Below are 23,813 nucleotides of genomic sequence, written 5' to 3'. Positions count from 1 at the left end.
GGTCACAGAGGTCCCTGAGACCTGTAGTGAGGTGAGGGCCTACATACACGAGGGGACTGAGTAAGTGGCTCTTTACCAATCATCGCCCAAATATTTGATATTTAACAACCAGCACACTTCTCCTGGTATATACTGGTAGAACACCATCCTGATTCCACAGATTATTTTCATCTAATAGTTGGGTTATATAACACAAAGAGGATTCTGATGAAGATAGGAGGGAGATAGAGATGATACCATTCTGAAGGGCAGTGAACACCAGGGGAGAAAGAAGGCAGGAAATATAAAAATGAATAGAAAAGTTTTATCCACAAAATTTTCTCTCCTTTCCCTCCTCCTCTTCTTCCGAACCACAGATCTCCCTGTCCCCAGGGCCCATCATCATACTAAAGTTGAGCTCTAGGTCAATTCACTGAAGACCAATCTTTCACACTGACCAAATTTATTGCTTTTCTAAAAATCATTCATAGACTTCACATCTTTTGAATGTGTTGGGCTGGCAGGGGTAAGAAGATTGGGAGCTGGGGACCCGGGGGACTTGAGCCTCCTCGCTCTCTTCCTGCCCGGTTTATCCTCTTTGCACCTCAGGCTCACCCTCTGCTCCTGGTCTTCTCCAGGGGAGCCCCTCAGCCTCCCCTGCTCTAGGGCTGAGGCCTGCGCCGAGCTGTGCGCTAACACACAGTCTGTCCTTTGCAGGGGAAGGCCCCTGTTCTCTGCCCCAGCTCCGACCTCCTGCTGCAGCCTCCAAGCACTGGCATGGAGATAAAACAAACATGCCTTAAAATGCTGACACTGCCAAAATAGTCACAAGCTGTTCAAAGCCATCTAATTAGAACTGTTACAAACTTTCCAGTTAAACACGTGTTTGTTTGTTTTATGACAATAGACAAATTTAGTTAATTTGGCAAAGTTTAATAACAAAATTAGAAATAGCCTAAAATGCCAAATGTAGGAAACAATTTTTAAAGGATTTTTAAAAGGATCAGAAAGAAATCCGTATAAATAGAAAAATTCCCATAGGAAATGCTGATTTTGGCAATATTCAGAAGAAAAATATGTTTGTCAGTAGACTACATTTTTTTTAGGACATTTCAAAAAATTGAACATTTCTTAAAAATGCATGAAGTGGGAGGATGTAAAGAGAAAGTGCTCTATGGCATTCCCATCTAAAGTCATTCAAGCACATTTCACATGCTGGCCAAAAAACAAACAAATACAAAGCAAGACAAATGGCCTGTTATAAGATTCCGATTTACACACATCCTCCCTTATCCATGGGGACACGTCCCAAGACCCCCAGTGGATGCCTGGAACCAAGGATAGCACCAAGCCCTCTATGCACTATATGTTTTTCTACACACACCTTCTCACGTAAAGGAAGCACTTTCCAGCTCCTCTTTGGCATATCTGAATGGCCGGCATCACTACTCTTGTGCTCTGGGGCCATTATTAAGTAAAATAAGGGTGACTTGAACACAAGCTTTGCAATCCTGGGACAGTCAATCTGATAATCCTGACGGCTACTAAGTGACTAATGGGCGGGACATATGCAACGTGGAGACAAAGGGATGATTGATGTCCTGGGTGGACTGGAGCAGAATGGCATGAGATTTCATCACGCTACTCAGAATGGTGGCACAATTTAACACTTATGAATTGTTTACTTTTGGAATTTTCCATTTGATGTTTTTGGACCACTCTTGACCATGGGTAACTGAAACAGTGGAAAGCAAACCGCAGGTACGTGGGCAGAACTCTCTGTGATACCACGTGTGCATAAAGCCACGCACTGGAAAACCTGTGCAAGAAAACAGTAACCTATGAGAGACAAGAAACTCAGGAAAGCAAGCTTCGGTCAGGGTGACTGGGTGACCTTCAACTTTATACAAAGATATATTTTTCTTCAGGTGCACATGAACACAATAAACATGTACATATGTGTGTCAAATGTCAAATTCTTAATACTTGTCATAGAAATGAAATTTTAAACATAGTTCAATAGTTAGAAAATTTTAGAGAAAGGAAAACTACAAATAAGAGTTATATTTTTATAGTTTGAATTATATATTTTTTAAATACCTAGAATAACTGGTTTTTATTTTTTTTATTTTTATTTTTTTAAATATATTTTATTGATTTTTTACAGAGAGGAGGGGAGAGGGACAGAGAGTTAGAAACATCGATGAGAGAGAAACATCGATCGGCTGCATCCTGCACCCTCCCCACTGGGGATGTGCCCGCAACCAAGGTACATGCCCTTGACCGGAATCGAACCCGGGACCCTTCAGTCCGCAGGCCGACGCTCTATCCTCTGAGCCAAACCGGTTTTGGCGAATAACTGGTTTTTAATTGACCAAAGTATAATGTAATAAACACTACTAAAAGGAATTGTTTAATTAAAAAAAAATTCTTACAGCCCTAGCTGGTTTGGCTCAGTGGATAAAGCGTCAACCTGTGGACCAAAGGGTCCCAGGTTCGATTCCAGTTAAGGGCACATGCCCAGGCTGCGGGCTCGATCCCCAGAGGGGAGCGTGCAGGAGGCAGCCAATCAATGATTTTCTCTCATCATTGATTTTCTATCTCTTTCTCCCTCTCCCTTCCTCTCTGAAATTAATATATATATATATATATATATATATATATATATATATATACACACACACACACATATATATATATATATATATATACATATATATATATATATATATAAAATTTTTACAAACAATCCTTCTACTTTTTTAGCAACATTTGACAAAATGGCATTCTAGCATCCTAGAAAATAAACAACTAATCCTGCAAATAAGTTACATAAAAATTTAATAAGATTCCACATAAAAATATTATGTTTTTATGGAACTAAACTTTATATTAAATTTTTAAATTTATATTATGAAAAAACATGTATAGACTTTAATTTTATTCTTACAATTTCTGATCAATTCTTTCAAAAATTAAACTCCCCATAATTCTCATACCATATTGTCCCAAAAGGGGTCTGAAACTTGCTTATGTTACATTTTGTGGCAAATTTAATACATGTTTCCCAACCCTCAGGGTCATAAAGATAGCCTTCTGTATTTTTCTCTGAAGTTGGATTCTACTTAGCTTGTTTTTCTAAGGAACTGAACAGTGAGGCACTGATATTAACTGTTGGAAGATACAAACCACAGCTGCAGCCTCCTTCCATCTGTTATTTTTTGGTTCTAAGCAGTTTTTCAGCTTTATGTGGAGGCTAGCTTTCAATAGCACGAATAAGTAAAGATTGCTATTTAAAACAATCCTATATAATAAAAGGTTAATATGTAAATCGACCGAACAGCGGAACGACCAGTTGCTATGACACACACTGACCACCAGGGGGCAGACACTCAACGTAGGAGCTGCCCCCTGGTGGTCAGTGTGCTCCCACAGGGGGAGTGCTGCTCAGCCAGAAGCCGGGCTCACAGCTGGCAAGTGCAGTGGCAGTGGCGGGAGCCTCTCCCACCTCCGCAGCAGCGCTAAGGATGTCTGACTGCCGGCTTAGGCCTGCTCCCCACCTTCAGTTGGACATCCCCCGAGGTCTCCCAGACTGCAAGAGGGCACAGGCCAGGCTGAGGGACTCCCCCCCTCTCCACCCCGCCCCCCCCCCCCCAGTGCATGAATTTCATGCACCGGGTCTCTAGTATACAATAAAGTTATAGTTTCAGGATATTAAAAAATAGAAAAGGATAAGTCATATAATCGTCTTACATGAGTGAACAAAACTTCATCCCTGAGCTCCTCTGAACTCTCATTGGGAGTCCAAGCTTCAGCAAACTGCAGGAAATCCCATTTTTCCTTCTCCCCTTCCTCAGCCTGAAGTCGCTCCTTCCTACCATTCAATGTGCTCCCGGTAACCTGCGCCTGTAGGAGGGAGAAGCATGTGACCTTCGTAATGTTCGCCTCACTGCTGATTATTTGCTAAGCAATATCTTGATTTTGCATTTGAATCACAAACAATCCATTAAAGAAAATCATATTGCTTCAACATATCATGTGCTGTAGTAATATAATTATTCAAAATCACAACCAAATTACCAGTTTTCACTAGACAAATTATCCTATTGGCTTTTCTCATAAAAACTTTTATTCTGATATTTATAATCTTTTGAAACTATATATGAATGGCCATTTTGAATATCTATACTCAGTGCTTAAAAACTGTCTTCTAATCTTTAGTCAAATCCTTTCTATAAACATTCCTCAAGGCTGGGAGAAGAGACAGCTCCGGGGACAGAGCAAGCAATGTCCCTCCTACCTTTTCTAGAGTCTGGATGCAGGGTGTCCTCTATCCAACATTAGCTCTGGATTCAAGAATCCTTCAGAGAAAGGGTTTATTCTTTACTTCCGAAAAAGACTTGGTGCTTGAAAGCATTATGGTTCCTTGCTAGCTACCCCTCTCCTCTAGCCTCTAAAGTGGTAGAAGGGCATGAATACAATAGGAATACACGTAAATTCATGCCTGTCTCTATTACAAAGGATAGTAGGTACGGTACAACCTTTTCTATTATCACCAATATCTTAGTGTACTTAGGCATCCTTTGCCTGAAAACACTAAAACTCATCCTCTTAACTCATGTAGACTATGGATAACAGTAAGGTGGTAACCTGGTTTAAACTCAAGCCTTACCTTGCGATTCAACATTCCCCACATGAGGGTGTCTAGAGTCCCATTTGCAATGAGGTAGTGAATATTCACAGAATTGCACTGTCCAATTCGGTGAGCACGGTCTTCTGCTTGCTTTATATGCCCAGGGTCCCAGTACAACTCAGCAAATACAACATGAGTTGCAGCAGTAAATGTCAAACCCTTAGCAAAATAAAGTGAAGAAACCAAGATGTAACTAAACTGAGAATATAAAATAGAGCCATGTGTAATAGTCTTTCTGAACACATTAAATGGAGAAGAGAACGCTGAAGGACTTAAAAACAGATCAATTTTTCATACTAAGCCAAATTAAGAAAATATAATTCACGAAAGGCAGATGAAGACTGCAAGACAGCCAGGTGAACTACAAAACACACATTCAAAATGTATTTCAACATTTCAAAAGTCAGCTTGATGGACACACACACACAGAATTACTTTATCGTCTGATGAGGACTGGATTCACATTACCACTGGAAAAGCTAAGAAAATACATCATAAATGAGAGTATAATTTCTAACACATGGTATCCATAGCAACTAGGAGAGAGCAATGACATCCTCTGTTCATTTAATTCATACTGCTGTTCTATAAAGCAAGAAAATCACGTCTCCAGTCATATTGTTCTCTTCCTATGAAATTTCTTATGTTACATTCCAAAGGCTCTGAAGTCTACTAGCTTGTATCTCAATATATATAACACAATTTCATTTTTTATGCAATTGCATTTTACATCAGTTTGAAATAGTGCAACATTGAAACTATTAACTGTCTTGTTTTATAAATAATATATGAAATAAACAAATCTCCTCAAACTAAAAGTGAGTAAAAAATGCATGATGTTAGAGTTGGCAGGCTGAGTGAACTGTGAACCCTGCTTATGCTATTGCCACATGCAGGTGGTCGACAGAAACACCTGCCATCCTTTGAGAGTGTCATCCAATCCATGCTGATGATCACATGCACTAGAACTTGAAGGGAGGGACTCTTATGACTGCTGTATTGTTATTTTGACATATGATTTTAACTTAAACTATTTTTATATCTCATAACAACATCATGCTAACCTTCATTCAATGGTGGCATTAGTTCTCAAGCCGAAAAATTCACTGAGGATCGATCACTATGGAACAGAAGTTAGAAGTAACAAAAACATGGAGAGAGCCAAACCATCACCATGCTAAACTGTGCTGCTGTTTAGGACAGGGAATGCCACAAAATGTTAGAGATGATGTCAAAAATTAAGAAGTCGTATTTAAAGAGGGACACCTTTAAACATGTACAAAGCATCATGTGACCATATGACAATGAAGGGGGAGTATGCTGGCAGGCTCAGCATCCTTCTAAGACACTTCTAAACTACAACGGAAGATTCACACACCCTGAGAGCAACGCTCTTTCTACTTTCCTTTCTTCCTATGAAGATACCATGTCCGCGTACATGAGTTTTGAATGATGCAAGGTCCTCAGGAATACAGCCTAGAATAAAAGGTGAGTGCCCTGTCAATCTTAACTTCAAAGTCTTTTCTCAGGCCACTCCTAAGCTCTCTTGCCTGGCTCCACCTACATTGCTTCTCCCATACTATGAGCATTCCATTTCTAATTTTAAGCTTTTTGGTGATATTTTCTATGCCTGGAATATTCTAACATATAAAACTCAGATTACTGGAAGTTTAATCCAACATGAGCATGAAAGTGTTGAGACAATCATCCTTTGGGTTAGAATTCCTAGTGAGTTCTAGAACCATGTAAAATTGTATGTATATATGGGTAAATCCTCATGGAGTTTTTCTGTATATACAGTCTTATAAACAATCTTATATAGTTTGCTGGGTAAAAGCAGATCTTTGGCACTGGTTCAGATTCAAGTCCACGGAAGATGCCAGATATGGCATACACCAGGTTGGACGCACAGCTATATATTCAATTACTTTTCCAGATGTTAAATATCGTGGCTCAGACATTTACATTGAAGTATTTCAGAATATTAGTAGAAAAAAAAATCCAGAAGGCTCCCCTCTTCTACAGTGTGGCAGAGACTGCTACTGCCTTCCCTAGTACCTATTCTTGTCTTATTCCTTTGCAAAGTAACACCTGACTTTTAGCATAACTACCTGGAAAACAGGCTACTTTTCCCAGCCTGCCTTGCAGCGGCTAGTTGTGGCCATGGGACTGACCACGGGCCGGTGAGAGGTAGCATGCCTCTTTTCAGCCAGCTGTCTGGATGGCAGCTCTGCAGAAGCTTGAGCAGCCCTCTTGGGAAAGAGAGACCTGCTAGGAGTGGTGAAGCAGAAAGCCATGCTAGCCTTGGACTGTCTACATGAGAGAACTAAGTATTTAAGTCTTTCTTAATAAGGGTTTCTATTTATTTGCAGGCAGACATAATTCTTAAATATATATATCCTATCTAATAAAAGAGTAATATGCAAATTAACCACCACTCCGCTACACCCACAAGCCACGCCCACCAATCAGGAGTGAGTATGCAAATTAACCCAACCAAGATGGCTGCGGCCACAGAGCAAGCAGGAGGATTGGGTTTCCCTGGCAATGGAGGAAGCCAAGCTTTCTGTACACCCTGGCTGGCCTACGCCTCCACTCAAGGCTACAAAGTTTCAATTATAGAAGATAAATAAATCCCAATAAAAATGGCGGCAGCCACAAAGCTGGAGAGAGCAGTAGGCTTGAATTGCCCCCGGCGATGGAGGATGCCAAGCTTTCTGCACACCCTGGCCAGCATAGGCCTCCACTCAAGGCTACAAAGTTTCAATTATAGAAGATAAATAAATCGCAGATACCAGGGCCTCCACTTGGGTCGCCGGGGTGCGTGGCCGGCCTGCAAACCACCACAGGCCCCTTGCTCAGGCCGCCCCACACCCCAAAGGAACCCCCACCCTGATCTGGGACACCCTTCAGGGCAAACCAGCTGGCCCCCACCCATGCACCAGGCCTCTATCCTATCTAATAAAAGAGTAATATGCAAATTGATCATCACTCCAACACACAAGATGGCTGCCCCCCTGTGGACACAAGATGGCCACCACAAGATAGCCAGCAGGGGAGGGCAGTTGGGAGGGAACAGGCCTGCAAGGAAGGGCAGTTGTGGGCGATCAGGCCAGCAGGGGAGGGTAGTTGGGAGGGACCAGGCCTGTAAGGGAGGGCAGTTGGCGGTGACCAGGCTGGCAGAGGAGGGAAGTTGGGGGCGACTGGGCCTGCAGGGAAGGGCAGTTGGGGGGGACCCAGGCCTGCAGGAGAGAGCAGTTGGGGAGGACCAGGCCTGCAGGGGAGGGCAGTTGGGGGTGACCAGGCCTGCAGGGAGGGCAGTTAGGGGCAAACAGGCTGGCAGGGAAGTAGTTAGGCATCAATCAGGCTGGCAGGGGAGTGGTTAGGGGGTGATCAGGCTGGCAGGCAGAAGCGGTTAGGGGCAATCAGGAAGGCAGGCAGGTGAGCAGTTGGGAGCCAGCAGTCCTGGATAGTGAGAGGGATATCCGACTGCCCATTAACTAACGGTGATCAGGCTGTCAAACATCCCTTGAGGGGTCCCAGATTGGAGAGGGTACAGGCTGGGCTGAGGGACACCCCCCCCCCCCCGTGCACAAATTTCATGCACTGGACCTCTAGTGTGTGTGTGTGTGTGCGTGTGTGTGTATGTGTGTGTATTTCAGAGAGGAAAGGAGAGGGAGAGAGATAGAAACATCAATGAGGAGAGAAAAATCATTTATCGTCTGTCACCTGCACGCCACCCCCCTCCAACCCCACTGGGAATCGAGCCAACAACCCGGGCATGTGCCCTGCCTGGAAATCAAACCTTGACCTCCTGGTTCATAGGTTGACACTCAACCACCGAGCCATGCCAACCGGGTGCCAAATGTAATTCTAAGGACCAAACCAGGGGCACCCCATACAAAGTTCTCAGAAACAGAGTTCTTAATCCTCAGGCCATCTTACCTTATAGACTCTGAGGAAAATAACCAAGTAAGATAAATTCTATAAGAAAAGGATGGGAAAATTCCAGAAAAATTCAAAGGAAGGAAAAACAGCCATGAAATAGTATTACAATCAAATGTACTATATTCTTCTAGAAAATTCTTTCCTTGAAAATTTAGGAAGATTTCAGTCAGCGGTATTGAGGTCTCCTTCTATTATACTTTCCAGCACTCTCCAACATAGAATGAACATTGATCATACTAGATACCAGATATAAAGTTATCACTATAGTTAATAGCCTTTTTATGAATTCAAAGACATTTTATTATCAAGTTGAGGCATGAAATTTCTTACCTGACCAGCAGCCTGAATGCTTAGGATAGCCACACGAGTCTCAGGATCCTTTTGAAACTGATTAACCAGATGTATTCTTTCTGAAGACGGAACACTTCCATCTATCCTAACATATCGAGTCTAGCATTAACAAAGGAAACGGCAAAGTTAGGACAAGCCCATATGTACCCATCCTATTTTATAAACTTTAAAGCTTATTTTTATGTTCACATAATAAAATAGAAACTGGTTAAGATGACAGGTTGGTAAATAACATACAAGAAGAATCTTAACCAAATTTCTTAATAGCTTCTGATAACAATTTTATGTTTTTTATTATTTGAGTTTTATTTTCAAGATTAAAAACAATTTATTCATTTTTTAGAGAGAGGAAAGGAAGAGAGAGAGAGAGAGAGAGAGAGAGAGAGAGAGAGAGAGAGAGAGAGAGAGAGAGATATCAATTGGTGGCCTCCCACACAGGATGGAACCCAAAACCTGGGTATGTGCCCTGACCGGGAATCGAACCCACCATCTTTTGGTGTATGGGACGACACTCCAACCAACTGAGCCACACCAGCTAGGGCCTAGCAATTTTATATTTTTTAATCTTTTAAGCTACTTGAGGGTAGGCGCTATGCCTAATTCATCTTTATACCATCATTGCCAAGCGCAATGCCTTGTACGTAGCAGGAATTCCATAAATCATGACTGAATTAAACTAAAGTTGTCTCAGTAAAATTCCATGTAAATTAATATGCCAATTTTCAATATAATGATGTATCAGACTAACTTTCTAGTTATAGGACCACTACCTCCAGAGAAAAAGTAAAATCAGACATGCATGAAAGGAAAAAGGGCACCTGCCCATGTATTAGAAATTCATGAAAAGCAGTACATCTATTTCTGAAATATCCCAATAGTAACTGGGAAAATATCTTTTTTAATGTACCATTTGAGTTCTCTTTTTTTCACATTATTAAACTTAAAAGAAATATGCATCTCCATTGAGGTGGGGGACAAGAGACGCACCCATGATTTTAAGAAGTAGGGAAACATTAAGTGCCTAACTGAACAGTTCTGAGTTTTAAGAATGATGTGAGTTGAGAAAAGGAAGCAATCAGTATGTTAGAACAGCTAAAAATAACTTATTTCTCAACTTTGTAAAACAAGTATAAGCCCTGAATTTCAAATAACCTCACTTATATGTGCACTTTTATGGAAAACATAGTCTTAAATAGTTGAGACAGAAATATTCACTTATATAAGAAGACAGTCAAGTTAATCACTAAAGAGAATGTCCCTTAGTAACTTTCTCTGTCTTCACAAACAGATATAAAATGATCAGTGATCCATTTACTATCCATTAGGGAGATTATAAAATCTTCAGAGAGTCTTTCTAAAGAAAATACATTGTTTTGAGCAGTTCACCTCCAACACCAGGATATCTACATTTTTTATTCTTAGTGATGTAAATGGGATTCTAAATCCACCAGGAAAGCAGAAGTGGGGAAAAGAAGCAGACTGCTCCTCTTGGAATAGATTCTAGTATTTTAAGGGATAATGGAATCTGAATAAGAAAATACTGTGAGTCTAAAAGTACGGCCCAATCATTTCAAAGTTATTTGTAAGGTTAACTCTTCCTCAGAAGATGTTTTACAGTCACTATGAGGTAATCAATGAGAAAGTACCTTTCAATATACAGCACTTTATTTTCATCAATCTTTCAATAAAGAAAACACTGACATTACTTTTTGGGTAATAATGAATTTTTTGGCTAGTGCCTGATAAATCTATACTGTACAAAGTAATAAAAAATATGGCTTTATTCCTCCATTTAAAAAAATTTACCTACACAGGCAAGAAGTTCTGCTTTCATGTGTATATCAAGCTCACAGTTTGTCAGGAGATTTTAACTGGCTGCTTCTGAGCATCTCTAGAAGCCCTCGCACATAAAGGGATGGCAGGTTTCAACTTTGGAAGAAAAAATGGAAGATGCTGCCACTGACATAACAGTTGGGAAACAAGGTGGGCCTAAGAACCCATGCAGGAAGGCCAGCAAGCTTGCTGGAGCTTACCTGATGGACTACTTGGCCCTAAGCTATAGATTCACTTACACTACTAGTAAGTCTTCATAATCATATTCTATAGAGTGTGCTGCCTGGAATTTGAAAGGTCTGACTATAGCTGGGCACAAATATCAGCGGAATTCATCCTTCCTTTCCCCTCGATGTTAGAACTACAAAACACACACACCAGGGGTGCCTTTCGGGTAAACAAAAAATTTAACTTTTAACTGCCTATACCAATCTCAAATGGTATATCCATGAACAAAACCTAAATTCCCAACATAGACTATTAAAGCAGCATATTTTAATCAATTCAGGCCATTTGATTAGTGGAAAATTATGAGACTGGTATAAAAGGCAAACTTTAATAGGATACCATCAACACAATAGTAATATAATATTAGGATAATTTTCAAGAAAAATATCTAATATTAACTTATATGCCATCATGCAAAATAGGAAAAAAACTCAATTATAAGACAATTGATGCATCCTGAAAGTACTTTATAGACAAATGGTAACATACCTTGTTTTCTATGACTGCTTCTGTGCAAGCCTGGAGCATGAGTAAGTGGTGAGCGAAAACCAGAAATTTAAGCGAATCATTCTGAAGCATCATCTTAATATAATCTTTTACAGCACCTGCCTAAATATTAAAGTTAAACCTTATTCTTATTAACATCATAAAAATGTTTATTAAAAGTCATTTTACTTTCTTTCTTTTTTTTTTCTTTTTTTTTAAATATATTTTATTGATTTTTTACAGAGAGGAAGAGAGAGGGATAGAAAGTCAGAAACATCGATGAGAGAGAAACATCGACCAGCTGCCTCCTGCACACCTCCTACTGGGGAGGTGCCCGCAACCCAGGTACATGCCCTTGACCGGAATCGAACCCGGGACCCTGCAGTCCACAGGCCGACGCTCTATCCACTGAGCCAAACCGGCTTCGGCCCAACCTGGCAGAAAACTAGAGATTTATTTTCTAGAGTGGGTAATGCAAGGTATCTGATGGAGGAATCCCACATCAAAGGTAGGCTATTCTATAAAAATCCTGGGGATTAAATGAAAGTTACATAATAAATGCTGAGATCTACTCTTCTCTCTCAATCTTCTTACCCCTCACAGGCCCATACTCTCCAGGCAGAGAACAGAATCATATAAAATTATTATTTTCTGAGGACTCTGACCACCCAAAGAGCAAAGACTAAAGATATTGATTTTGGGGGTTCCTCAGCACAACATCCCAGTCAGATCACCTTTTATTGAAATCCATAGTTTACAAGCCATAGCCACAAATAGAGTTTCCAGTCATCATTTAATGTCTTACTTGTAAATAAAAGCAAAGAACTAAGGATCAGCAGGCATTTGTAGAAAGCAACCTATGTGAACAGATCAACTGCATAGAGAGAAGAAAATTAGAAGGGATTACATTTGTAAAACAAGAATAGTATGCTACAAAAAAAGAAATAAAGAGGAAGGAAAGCATTCTTGGTAAAAAATATATTAACAGAAATAAAAAATTCACTGGTTATTAAAATAAGAAAGTCTCCCAGAAAAAATCAGTTAAAATATCTAAAATATAAGAAAATTAGAGGACCAGGCCATTAGGGCAATATATGAATAAAAAATTCTAGAAAACAGAGGAAAGAAAATAATCAAAGAAATAAAAATGTTTTACAGAACTTAAGGACTTAAGTTTCCAAAATGGAACATGGCAAAGGCCTAAGAAGATTCTGCACAGTGGATGAAAATGGACCTAGAGTAATGTCCATCATGAAACTTTATAATACTGGGGACAAAGAAATGATTCTATGAGCTTCCAGAAAGGAGAGGAAAAGATTTCACAAAATCAAAATAGAATAAAAATTTTGAACTGCATTGGATACTTCAATATCAATACTAAAAATTCTAAGAGACAATGATTTCCAACTAAGAATTTATATCTAGCCAAATTAAAAATCAGATCTAAAAATAGAATAAAAGCGTTTTCAAATATGCAGGGATTAAAATAATTTACCTCTAATATACACTTTTTTAGAAGGCTACTGAAGAATGTGGTCCAGCAAAACAAGGGAGTAGACAAATGAAGAAAATAATCCTATATAATAAAAGGCTAATATGCAAATAGACCAAACGACAGAACAACTGAAAAACCGAACAACTGGTTGCTACGATGTGCGATGACCACCAGGGGGTGCGTGCAGAACATGGCGGGAGTTGGCAGCAGGCGGCAGAGCACAGAACATGGTGGGTGTGAGCCGTGGCAGGATGGTGGACCAGGTGAGCGGGGACACCAGACCAAGGCAGGGTGCTGGTTGCTGTCATCGGGGCAAGCCTCTGGTGGTTACTAAAAATTCTTTGCTCCCGCGAGCCGCAGTCCCGCCTGGTGCTCGCACCTGCTGCCAGTGCCGGCCCCGCTAGCACCCGCTGCTGGCGCCCAATGCTGGCCCCGATCACTCAGCACTGTCAGCGGGTGCGAGCAGCAGTTGCCGGCCCCGATCGCTCCTCAGGGCTTCTCCACCTACCCTGCTCCTGAGGGGTGATCGGGGCAGCAGCCACCGTTCACATCTGCTGATGGCGCCGGCCCCCCACAGAGGATGGGCCAAGACCCGCCCCTGTGCCCACCACAGCCTCATGACCCACAGTTCCTTTCAAGGTGCACTAATTCGTGCACTGGGCCCCTAGTATCAAATAAAGAGGTAATTCAGCACAAGGAATAAATAGAGAAAATCTCCAGGATGAGAGCTCTGCAGCAGACTGGATGAGCAACAGTCCCGACTGGGGTGGACCAAAGGCTACAGGGCAATTTTTTTTACATAGATTAAAATTAATAGAATACTAATGTTTAAAGATATTGAAAGGAGCTCTGGCTGCTGTGGCTCAGTTGGTTGGGTGTCGCCCCATGCATTGAAAGGTCGCTGGTTTGATTCCCCACCATGACACATGCCTGGGTTTCATGCTCAATCCCCAGTTATGGGGTGCAGGAGGCAGCTAATCCATGTTTCTCTCTCACATTGATATTTCTCTCTTTCTCCCTCTCCCTTCCTCTTTCTCTAAAATCAATAAAAATAAAAAATAAAAATAAATAAAATCAGTAAAAAAGTATTTTTAAAAAATGTTGAGAGAAAATTAAACCACCAGGAAAAAGTCTGAAGATAAATTATTGAAATGATTTATAGAAGAAAGAAAACATACCCATAGTATATTGCACAGTTCTCCTGTAAATATTACAAACACTAGAGGCCCGGTGCACAAAATTTGTGCACGAGGGGGTGTGTCCCTCAGCCCAGACTGCACCCTCTCCAATCTGGGATCCCTCTCACAATCCAGGACTGCTGGCTCCCAACTGCTCGCCTGCCTGCCTTCCTGATTGCCCCTAACTGCTTCTGCCTGCCAGCCTGATCACCACCTAACCACTCCCCTGCCAGCCTGATTGATGCCTAACTGCTCCCCTGCCAGCCTGTTTGCCCCTAACTGCCCTCCCTGCAGGCCTGGTCACCCCAACTGCCCTCCCCTGCAGGCCTGGTCCCCCACAACTGCTCTCCCCTGCAGGCCCAGTCACCCCCAACTGCCCTTTCCTGCAGGCCCAGTCACCCCCAACTTCCCTCCTCTGCCAGCCTGGTCACCCTAACTGCCCTCCCCTGCAGGCTTGATCACCCCCAACTGCCCTCCCTTGCAAGCCTGGTCCCTCCCAACTGCCCTCCCCTGCTTGCCTGATCGCCCATAGGATTAGATAGGCTAGAGGCCTGGTGCACGGGCTGGCTAGTTTGCCCTGAAGGGTGTCCTGAATCAGGGTGGGGGTTCCCTTGGGGTGTGAGGCGGCCTGGGCGAGGGGCCTGTGGTGGTTTGCAGGCTGGCCACATCCCCCAGCAACCCAAGTGGAGGCCCTGGTATCTAGGATTTATTTATCTTCTATAACTGAAACTTTGTAGCCTTAAGCAGAGGCCAAGGCAGGCCAGGGCAGGCGGAAAGCTTGGCTTCCTCCATTGTCGGGGATACCCAAGCTTCCTGCTCTCTCCGTGTCCGCAGCCATCTTGGTTGGGTTAATTTGCATACTCGCTCCTGATTGGCTGGTGGGCGTGGCTTGTGGGTGTAGCAGAGGTACAGTCAATTTGCATATTACTCTTTTATTATATAGGATGGTTCTAATAATATACATGGTGAATATTGATCAAGACAAAATTAGTTTAAGTTACTATAAAATTAATAAAGTATAACTATATCCATCCATCCATGCATGCATCCATCCATGTACCTACCTATCTACCTACCTATCACTTTTTTGGGAGAAGGGGAATTCAGAAAAGATCTAGGTGTGTGGGAGGGGTAAGGGGTAAAGGAGCTAAAATTTTATCTTCCACATTGGGAAGGCAAATGGTGACAGCTAAAATTATAAACAAACAGTAATACAAACCAAGAAGCAAGATAAACTTGTAGCTGAGGGATTTGAGATAAATACTAAAAAGATCAGCTACAAGAATTGGAAGCGGTTGCCTTTAGGGAATAAGTTTAGGTAACTGTTATATTTTGAAATGGCTATTTCTCCTCATTCAACTATGACCATATGTGGCTTTGGTAGTCGTAAAAAAAAATTAAAACAGGGGCATTTCAAAATTGAAAAATACCTAATTGGAAGCGGATTTGAAAGCCCATTTTTGTATGTCTAAATTTTCTAAACAATAGTTATTCATCACCCAATGAGACTGGAAGCTGTTAGGAACTCTAGCCTTGGATTTCAGTGTCTCAGAAAGTGGAAATGAAGCCCTCTCAAAATAAGGAGCTATAAATTCCAGATATGTTGCCATGGTAACTGAACCACTTTAATAAACTTCATGTTTGCCTAAAGAGCTGTATTTACCATGATAAGCCTTTCAAAAAGTACATGGCAAGTTGGAGTATTTTTAAGGTACATTCATTTCTCATCCATTGCAGACTAATCACTGTACCCCAGCATCAGACTCATTCCGTGCCTCTTCATAAAAAAGCCGTTTCTACTAGAATCCTCCACTCATGTCACCCTTCCTTATTCAACCAGAAACTGCTGATGCCAAAGCACAAGCTCCCTACTCCTGACTCCTTCCAATCCACTGGTTCAGAATAATTTATGGTGACTATTAATTTTATAAAGTTCAATCATATTATGGGCTAAACAGTCTCTTGGGACTAAATTTAGTAACTTAATCATCTTTGTGATATTGCTTCCTAGGAAAAAATGCATTTGGAGAACCAAAATAACTATGTACAAACACACTTTAGGATTATTTTAGGGTCATGGGTAGGGATTACATAGATTTGCATCCTAAAACATACTATACATGCATTTTAACTATTCTGATTTTATTCTTCTTTTTCTTTTATCCTCATCCGAGGATATTTTTTCCATTGACTTTTAGAGTGGAAGGGAGAGGGAGAGACAGAGAGAAACACCTATGTGAGAGAGACGCATCGATTGGTTGCCTCCTGCATTCTCCCGACTAGGGCTGGGAGCCTGCAACTGAGGCACGTGCCCTTGGCTGGAATCGAACCCGGGACCCTTCAGTCCGCAGGCCAATGCTCTATCCACTGAACCAAACCAGCTAGGGCCTGATTTTATTCAGATTAAAACTATCACTGCATTGTCATGTTTTAAGTCATCTGAGCAGAAACTTGCTTTCAAACTATCTTAAGTGCACATTAAATGGAATGGCAGGTTCTATTAATGACAGGTTATGCTGGTTCAGATTTTATAGAAGTAACCGAAAATGCATGTACTGACTATTCTATTTTATTTTATTGAAACTGGCCTGTTAATAATGTGTTTGTTAGTCAAAGACCTCATTTAAATAATTAAGACTGCCCACTACATCTCATTTAAAGAAATGTAGAAATGAAGAGAATATGTTGTAAAATTTGTTTCTTACATTTTTTTTTCAGTGACTAGGTGTGCATCATGCTTTCTGAAATAAGCGAACGTAAAGACTGCGTTAAAGACCTGTTGAAAATTACTTATTTTTTTAAATTGTCAGTTTTTAATCAAATAACAAGGAGAAAGAAAAAATGAAAAAGACATTAAACCTGAGCTATGACAAAGATTCTCTCCTTGACCAAACATTAATCTTCTTGACTAGGCCTTACCCTTGGCCTTGAATCTGACCAGTCCTTGCCAGGTCCTCATAGTCCATTCTTACCAAACATTTTGCTTAGTCAGTTATTGAGAACCCCACTTTTTTAAAAAAATATATTTTTAATTGATATTTTTACAGAAAGGAAGGGAGAGGGATAGAGAGTTAGAAACGATGAGAGAGAACCAAAGATCAGCTGCCTCTTGCACACCCCCTACTGGGGATGTGCCCGCAACCAAGGTACATGCCCTTGACCGGAATCGAACCTGGGACCCTTCAGTCTGCAGGCCGATGCTCTATCCACTGAGCCAAACCGGATAGGGAGAGAACCCCCACTTTTGATAACTGATCAACTCTTGATCTGATCAAGTTTTTATTGCCTACTTTTGATGTCTAAGTTCTTGACCTTCCTTTAGCAAGAATCCTATTTGGTCAGTTTAGCAAGAATCCCCCTGTGCTGGATATCTCCTCTTAGTAATTTTCCATCCACCAACCCCCTTATCCTGCTGGTTGGCTACCAATCCCCTCCTGTCCTTGTATTCAGAGTTGAGCAAGCCCTCTCCTCAACCAAAGGACAAAGACAGAAAAACCTGGATTCTAAAGAAACCCCACAAAAAACAGCTTTACTGAATATAATTCACAAGGCATAATTCACCCATTTAAAGTGTATGATTCAATTTGGCTGTCACCGAATTGTGCATCCATCAATGGTTCTTTTTTTAATCCTCACCTGAGGATATGTTTTTACTGATTTGAGAGAGAGAGAGAGAGAGAGAGAGAGAGAGAGAGAGAGAGAGAGAGAGAGAGAGAGACTGATCAGTTTTCTTCCTGTACATGCACCATAGACATGGAGTGCGGGACGACACTCCAACCAACTGAGCCACCTGACCAGGGTTGTTCATGGTTCTTAATTTAGAAACCATTTCATCAACCTGAAAAAATATTTTCAAATCTGGCAGAAGACAGCCTTCAGGGAAAGACTGGTGTTTTGGAAATTTTCACATGCCCAAATTTTCCCATAGAAAACAAGAGCTTCACTTCCAAAGGTGTTTCGGTGAACTATTGTGAATGTTATTTCACCTTTAGGCAGGTTTATGACTAGATCTGTAAATAGGAATCTAACACTTTGAATACATCTAATCTTTTGACATTAACCAAGTTCAACAAGCAGCCCACTTTGCACTGAGAAGCAGAAGGGCTACAAAACAGTGCACAGTGAACAACTCCAATTTAATACCTTAACCAACATGGTTTTACAGAAGAACCTTAGATATTTAACCTTCCCATAAAACTTTTTGGAATAAGATATAATAAAGCAATCACTCTATCTAATCATTCTGCTTAATATAGAATAGATGAGCAAGGATATTCCCATTAATGACATACTCCACTGGGTTTACTCAAATTTATAGAGAAAGTTAGAAAGTAAAGCCAATAGTACATGGACTTCTAAAAAATTGTTTTCATAAAAGTTGATTTCCTGGAAGTTTGGTGATAAAAGTCACTAATCACAACAGTGAATCTAAGTCTTTTAAAATTGAATTCAGTTTTAAAACATTCTCAATTTCTCTCCTAACTCCACCCATTGGTAATCAACTTTGTACTACTAAAGTATACATGAATAAACTTTATTGGGTGTTAAAAAGTATAACACATAGAACATGCAGGCTTTAAAATTCTGTATCTTCTCCATACCTGTGCAAGGATGCTGAAAAATCACTAATAGGGAAATGGGCACCACTTTAAACCCACGGTCATTAACAACTATTATATGTATTCAGCTATCTTATGGGAACGGTAGCTAAGTGCATGTACTCTTGAGCAACACCCTTAAACTGTTTTAGTTTCTCCAACCATAAAAGGGGATAAAAAGTACCTATTCCCCAAAGAGTGGTGGTGAGAAGTAAATGAGTTAGTGCATAATATGAACTTGGAATAGTGCTTAGGACGTTGCAAACATTGTAAAAGTGTTAGATATTATTATTACTATATTTCTCCAGTAAATTGCAGAAACAACTTCAACCTTTATCACTCTCTTTGAAATCAGAACCTCTGCCCCCTTGGCTCTCAAACTTCCCACTGTCCAGAGAAAATAGAATTTATTATCTGAAAATTCCATTGCCTTTTCTTACTTTTACTCATCATAACTTCCTTCCCTTTTCTAACAAGAGATTTTTCTTTTCTTCTCTTCTCTAAGGCAAATCCCTCTACCTGTGGTTCCAAACTTAACCATTCCTGACATCTCAAAATCCTTACACTGCTTTCCTTCTTAAGGGGATATTGAAGTTTAACAGAGCCTTCCTCCATTCCACATTCCACTATCTTTTTTCCTCCTCTAACACGAGAACATTATTGTTTTATTCGCACTTTATTATCACCAATCATCTTACTAATGAACAGGAAAAAGGCGACTGTGCCTGGTTCGGAGCCAGAGACCCGTTCCTGAACAGCAGTGGCCCAGGAAGAGGTGCGCTCCAATCTCACAGTATCCCAGTCCCTGTGTGGCAGAGACGATCACGGTGGCCTCATTACATCTCACTGCAGATTATAAATAGCATTCTACCTGTGTTAAGCTGCTAAGGCAAACCAGCAGAGAGGAAACGCACTTGGTGCATAATGGAACTGTGTTTAAAGCAGTCTGCCTTCTGGAAAATTTTTAAGGCACGAAGGAATGCTGCCATTCCCCAAATAACAGAAATTTAAATTATGGGATGGTTTAATCATAGAAAAATAACTGGCATTTCTCTTAAAATGGACTTCTCTAAAAATGAGATGTTGTTGCAACGTACTAGAAAATAGCTAAAAGTTGGCTAAGTCATACTACCACTTATATCTGTTTTTTTCCCTAGGAGAGTATTACACTGATCGTAAATCTAAAAAATCGGTGCATTTGTATCCAGTGTATTCTCAATAAGTATTAAAAGGAATAAGAATAATAATATAAAAAAAATTACTTTTAATAACCTGAGATCCTTCACTAACTGACTTTTTACCAGTAACACTGATTATTTTATCTTCATTTCCTTTTAGTGTTTATCATAATTATTTACTGTTTATTATCATTATTAAACTTCTTATCACTAAGAGATATCTAAAAAAGAGATCTCAATAATGTAATAACAAAACTAAGAATATAATAACAAACATACTTAAAACTTATTCAGCCTCTATCCTCCTAAGTACAAGTTCTGAATCTCAAAAGACAGACCAGCATAAATGCTTTTACAGCACATGGAGGATATACAACAGTACCATAATTGTACGGTACTTTAGCACTGCATATTATAAAAATGGATCATATCAATAGAACCTAATTTGCTGACATGACCTAGTTTGAAGTACTGTATTCTTGTCTGCCTAGAAGACACTGTAGGACACGAGAAAAAGAAGATCAGAGCAGAGCAGGCAACCTATCCGGGAACTCTATGAAACCTGAATAGATGGAGACACGTTTGTCGTGAAGGCTTCAGACATAACTCTGCCTGAAGCAAAGGAAGAGGATCGATGACCCTCAGAGGTTCTTTCTAGCACACTGTTCTCTAATCACAGTTAATGAACAGTGTTAAAATAGTCATATAAATGGATGTGGGAAGGATTCGCTTCCTCAGAAGAGCTGACAAGAAAAATACTTTACACATTGTTTATTATCCTATATAATAAAGGGTAATATGCAAATTAACCCTCACACTGTCACACCATCACAAGATGGCTGTGCCCACAGCAAAGGCGGGGTTCCCGTAACACAAGATGGCTGTGCCCACAGCAGAGGTGGGGTTCCCATAACGAGCCATAATGAGTGATCAGCAGGGACTGAGGCTGCATGGTACCGACGGGCCAGGGCGGGGGACCTGAGGCTGCACCCCCCACCTGGTGGGGCTTGACGGGGGACCTGAGGCTGCGTCTCCCACCCTGGTGCCGGGCTGGGGGACCTGAGGCCATGCCCCCCGCCACGGCACCAGGCCAGGGGACCTGAGGGTGCGCTGGGGGACCTGAGGCTGTGCCCCCCAGCCGGTGTGTGCCGGGGAACCTGAGGCTGCGCCCCCCACACCCGGCAGGGCTTGATGGGGACCCTGAGGCTGTGCCCCCCCCACCCAGCGCCAGGCCAGGGGACCTGAGGCTGCGCCCCCCGCCTGGCGGGGCTTGACGGGGGTGGGGCCGGCCAGGTCTGGATCTTGCCCAATGGGGGTGGGGCCGGCTGGGTCTGGATTTTGCCCAATGGGGGTGGGGCCGACTGGGTCTGGGTCTCGTGTGATTTCGAGGCGTGCGTGGGTAGGCAGGGACTTGACTCTGGGTCCCACGGCACGCCTCAGACTCTGACAGGAGTAAGATTTTCATATACATTTTATTAATTTTCTTTCATCTGACATTTCTATTATAGAGAAAGGGCAAGTAGCAATATTAAAATATTTCCTCTAATTAATTCCCTTTTAATGTGCATGAATTTTGTGCACCGGGCCACTAGTATAGTGATAATCTTTTAAAAATTAAATACAACAAATATTGGCTGGGTGGTTCAGTTGATTGGAGCATTGTCCCATATAGCAAAAGGTTGGGGGCTTGAGTCCTAGTCAGGGCACATACGTAGGTTGCAAGTTCCATCCCCAGTCAGGGTGCATACGGAAGCCAACAGATCAATGTTTCTCTCTCTCTCCTCTCTTCCTTTCTTCTTCTTTCTCTAAAATCAATACACATATCTTCGGGTGAGGATTGAAAAAATTAAATACCACAAATAATAAAGATATGTGTCTCCAAATAGCATATTTTATAAGTAACTATACACTCACATAAATGCATTTACTTGAATACTCATTATTTTCTTCAAAAATCTTCTTACTCTTGTTAAGATTTTCAAATTTAGATAAACTATCATTAGATTTTTATCTTTAAACTAGAGGCCTGGTGCATAGAACTCGTGCCCTGGAGGGGGGGGGCCCTCAGCCTGGCCTGTGCCCTCTTGCAGTCTGAGAGCCCTCGCTCCTTACCACCTGCCTGCTCGCTGCTCCTTACCGCTTGTCTTGCTGCTCCTTAGCGCTGCTGCAGAGGCGGGAAAGGCTCCTGCCACCACCGCTGTGCTTGCCAGCCTTGAGCCCGGCTTCTGGCTGAGCAGAGCTCCCCCTGTGGGAGCGCACTGACCACCAGGGGCAGCTTCTGCATTGAGCATCTGCCCCCTGGTGGTCAGTGCACATCATAGCGACTAGTTGTTCTGCCGTAATGGTTGCTTAGGCTTTTATTCGATAGACTAGAGGCCCGGTGCACGAAATTCGTGCATGGGGAGAGAGGTGTCCTTCAGCCCAGCCCGTACCCTCTCCAATCTGGGACCCCTCGAGGGATGTCTGACTGCCTGTTTAGGCCCGATCCTACTGGGCAGTCAGACATCCCTCTCACAATCCAGGATTGCTGGCTCCCAACTGCTCACCTGCCTGCCTTCCTGATTGCCCCTAACTGCTTCTGCCTGCCAGCTTGATCACCCCCTAACCACACCCCTGCCAGCTTGATTGATGCCTAACTGCTCCCCTGCCAGCCTGGTCACCCCTAACTGCCCTCCCCTGCAGGCCTGGTCCCCCCCAACTGCTCTCCCCTGTAGGCCTGGTCCCCCCCAACTGCTCTCCGCTGCAGGCCTGGGTCCCCACCGACTGCCCTCCCTTGCAGGCTTCATCGTCCCCAACTGCCCTCTCTTGCAGGCCTGGTCCATCCCAACTCCCCTCCCCTGCTGGCCTGATCGCCCACAACTGCCCTCCCTTGCAGGCCTGGTCCCTCCCAACTGCCCTCCCCTGCTGGCCATCTTGTGGTGGCCATCTTGTGTCCACATGGGGGCAGCCATCTTGTGTGTTGGAGTAATGGTCAATTTGCATATTACTCTTTTATTAGATAGGATAGCGGCCTGGTGCATGGGTCGGGGCTGGCTGGTTTGCCCTGAAGGGTGTATTGGATCAGGGTGGGGATTCCCTTGGGGCGTGGGGCGGCCTGAGTGAGGGGCCTGTGGTGGTTTGCAGGCTGGCCACGCCCCCTGGTGACCCAAGCGGAGGCCCTGGTATCTGGGATTTATTTATCTCCTATAATTGAAACTTTGTAGCCTTGAGCGGAGGCCAGGGTGGGCGGGAAGCTTGGCTTCCTCCATCGCTGGGGGCAACCCAAGACTCCTGTTCTCTCCAGCTCCGTGGCTGCCGCCATTTTTGTTGGGATTTATTTATCTTCTATAATTGAAACTTTGTAGCCTTGAGCGGAGGCCAGGGCTGGCCAGGGCGGGCAGGAAGCTTGGCTTCCTCCATTGCAGGGGCAACCCAAGCCTCCTGCTCTCTCCAGTTCCATGGCTGCCACCATTTTTGTTGGGATTTATTTATCTTCTATAATTGAAACTTTGTAGCCTTGAGCGGAGGCCAGGGCTGGCCAGGAAGCTTGGCTTCCTCCATTGCTGGGGGCAACCCAAGCCTCCTGCTTGCTCCAGCTCCATGGCTGCTGCCATATTTGTTGGGTTAATTTGCATACTCTCTCCTGATTGGATGGTGGGGGTGGTTTGTGGGCATAGCAGAGGTACGGTCAATTTGCATGTTTCTCTTTTATTAGATAGGATTCCTCAACATAATTGTTCAAATGATCCAATAAAGAGAAAAGTATTTAATATGATGCTGCACAGTACAAAGAAATCTATCATCTAATAGCTTATGCCTTGCCGAGTTTGGCACAGATTATATTTAATGGGGGACTAGGCTTATACT

The 23,813-nt window shown here is 42.3% G+C and overlaps 1 protein-coding gene across 1 annotated transcript in view; it reads right to left on the bottom strand.

Annotated features, from left to right (window-relative positions):
* Positions 1 to 23,813, bottom strand: part of ZRANB3 (zinc finger RANBP2-type containing 3) — a 273,693-nt gene that overhangs the window by 39,403 nt on the left and 210,477 nt on the right. Inside the window, exons 9-12 of the mRNA XM_080670095.1 lie at positions 11,522 to 11,641; positions 8,951 to 9,070; positions 4,652 to 4,831; positions 3,733 to 3,885 (exon numbers count right to left, since the gene is read on the bottom strand). Coding sequence (XP_080526221.1) covers positions 3,733 to 3,885; positions 4,652 to 4,831; positions 8,951 to 9,070; positions 11,522 to 11,641 — 573 coding nt within the window. The remainder of the gene's footprint in view (positions 1 to 3,732; positions 3,886 to 4,651; positions 4,832 to 8,950; positions 9,071 to 11,521; positions 11,642 to 23,813) is intronic.

Source organism: Plecotus auritus (assembly GCF_963455305.1).
Source record: "Plecotus auritus genome assembly, chromosome: 5".
Taxonomy (NCBI): Eukaryota; Metazoa; Chordata; class Mammalia; order Chiroptera; family Vespertilionidae; genus Plecotus; species Plecotus auritus.
The sequence above is the reverse complement of the archived record's forward strand: the minus strand, read 5'-3'. Positions and strand labels throughout refer to the sequence as shown.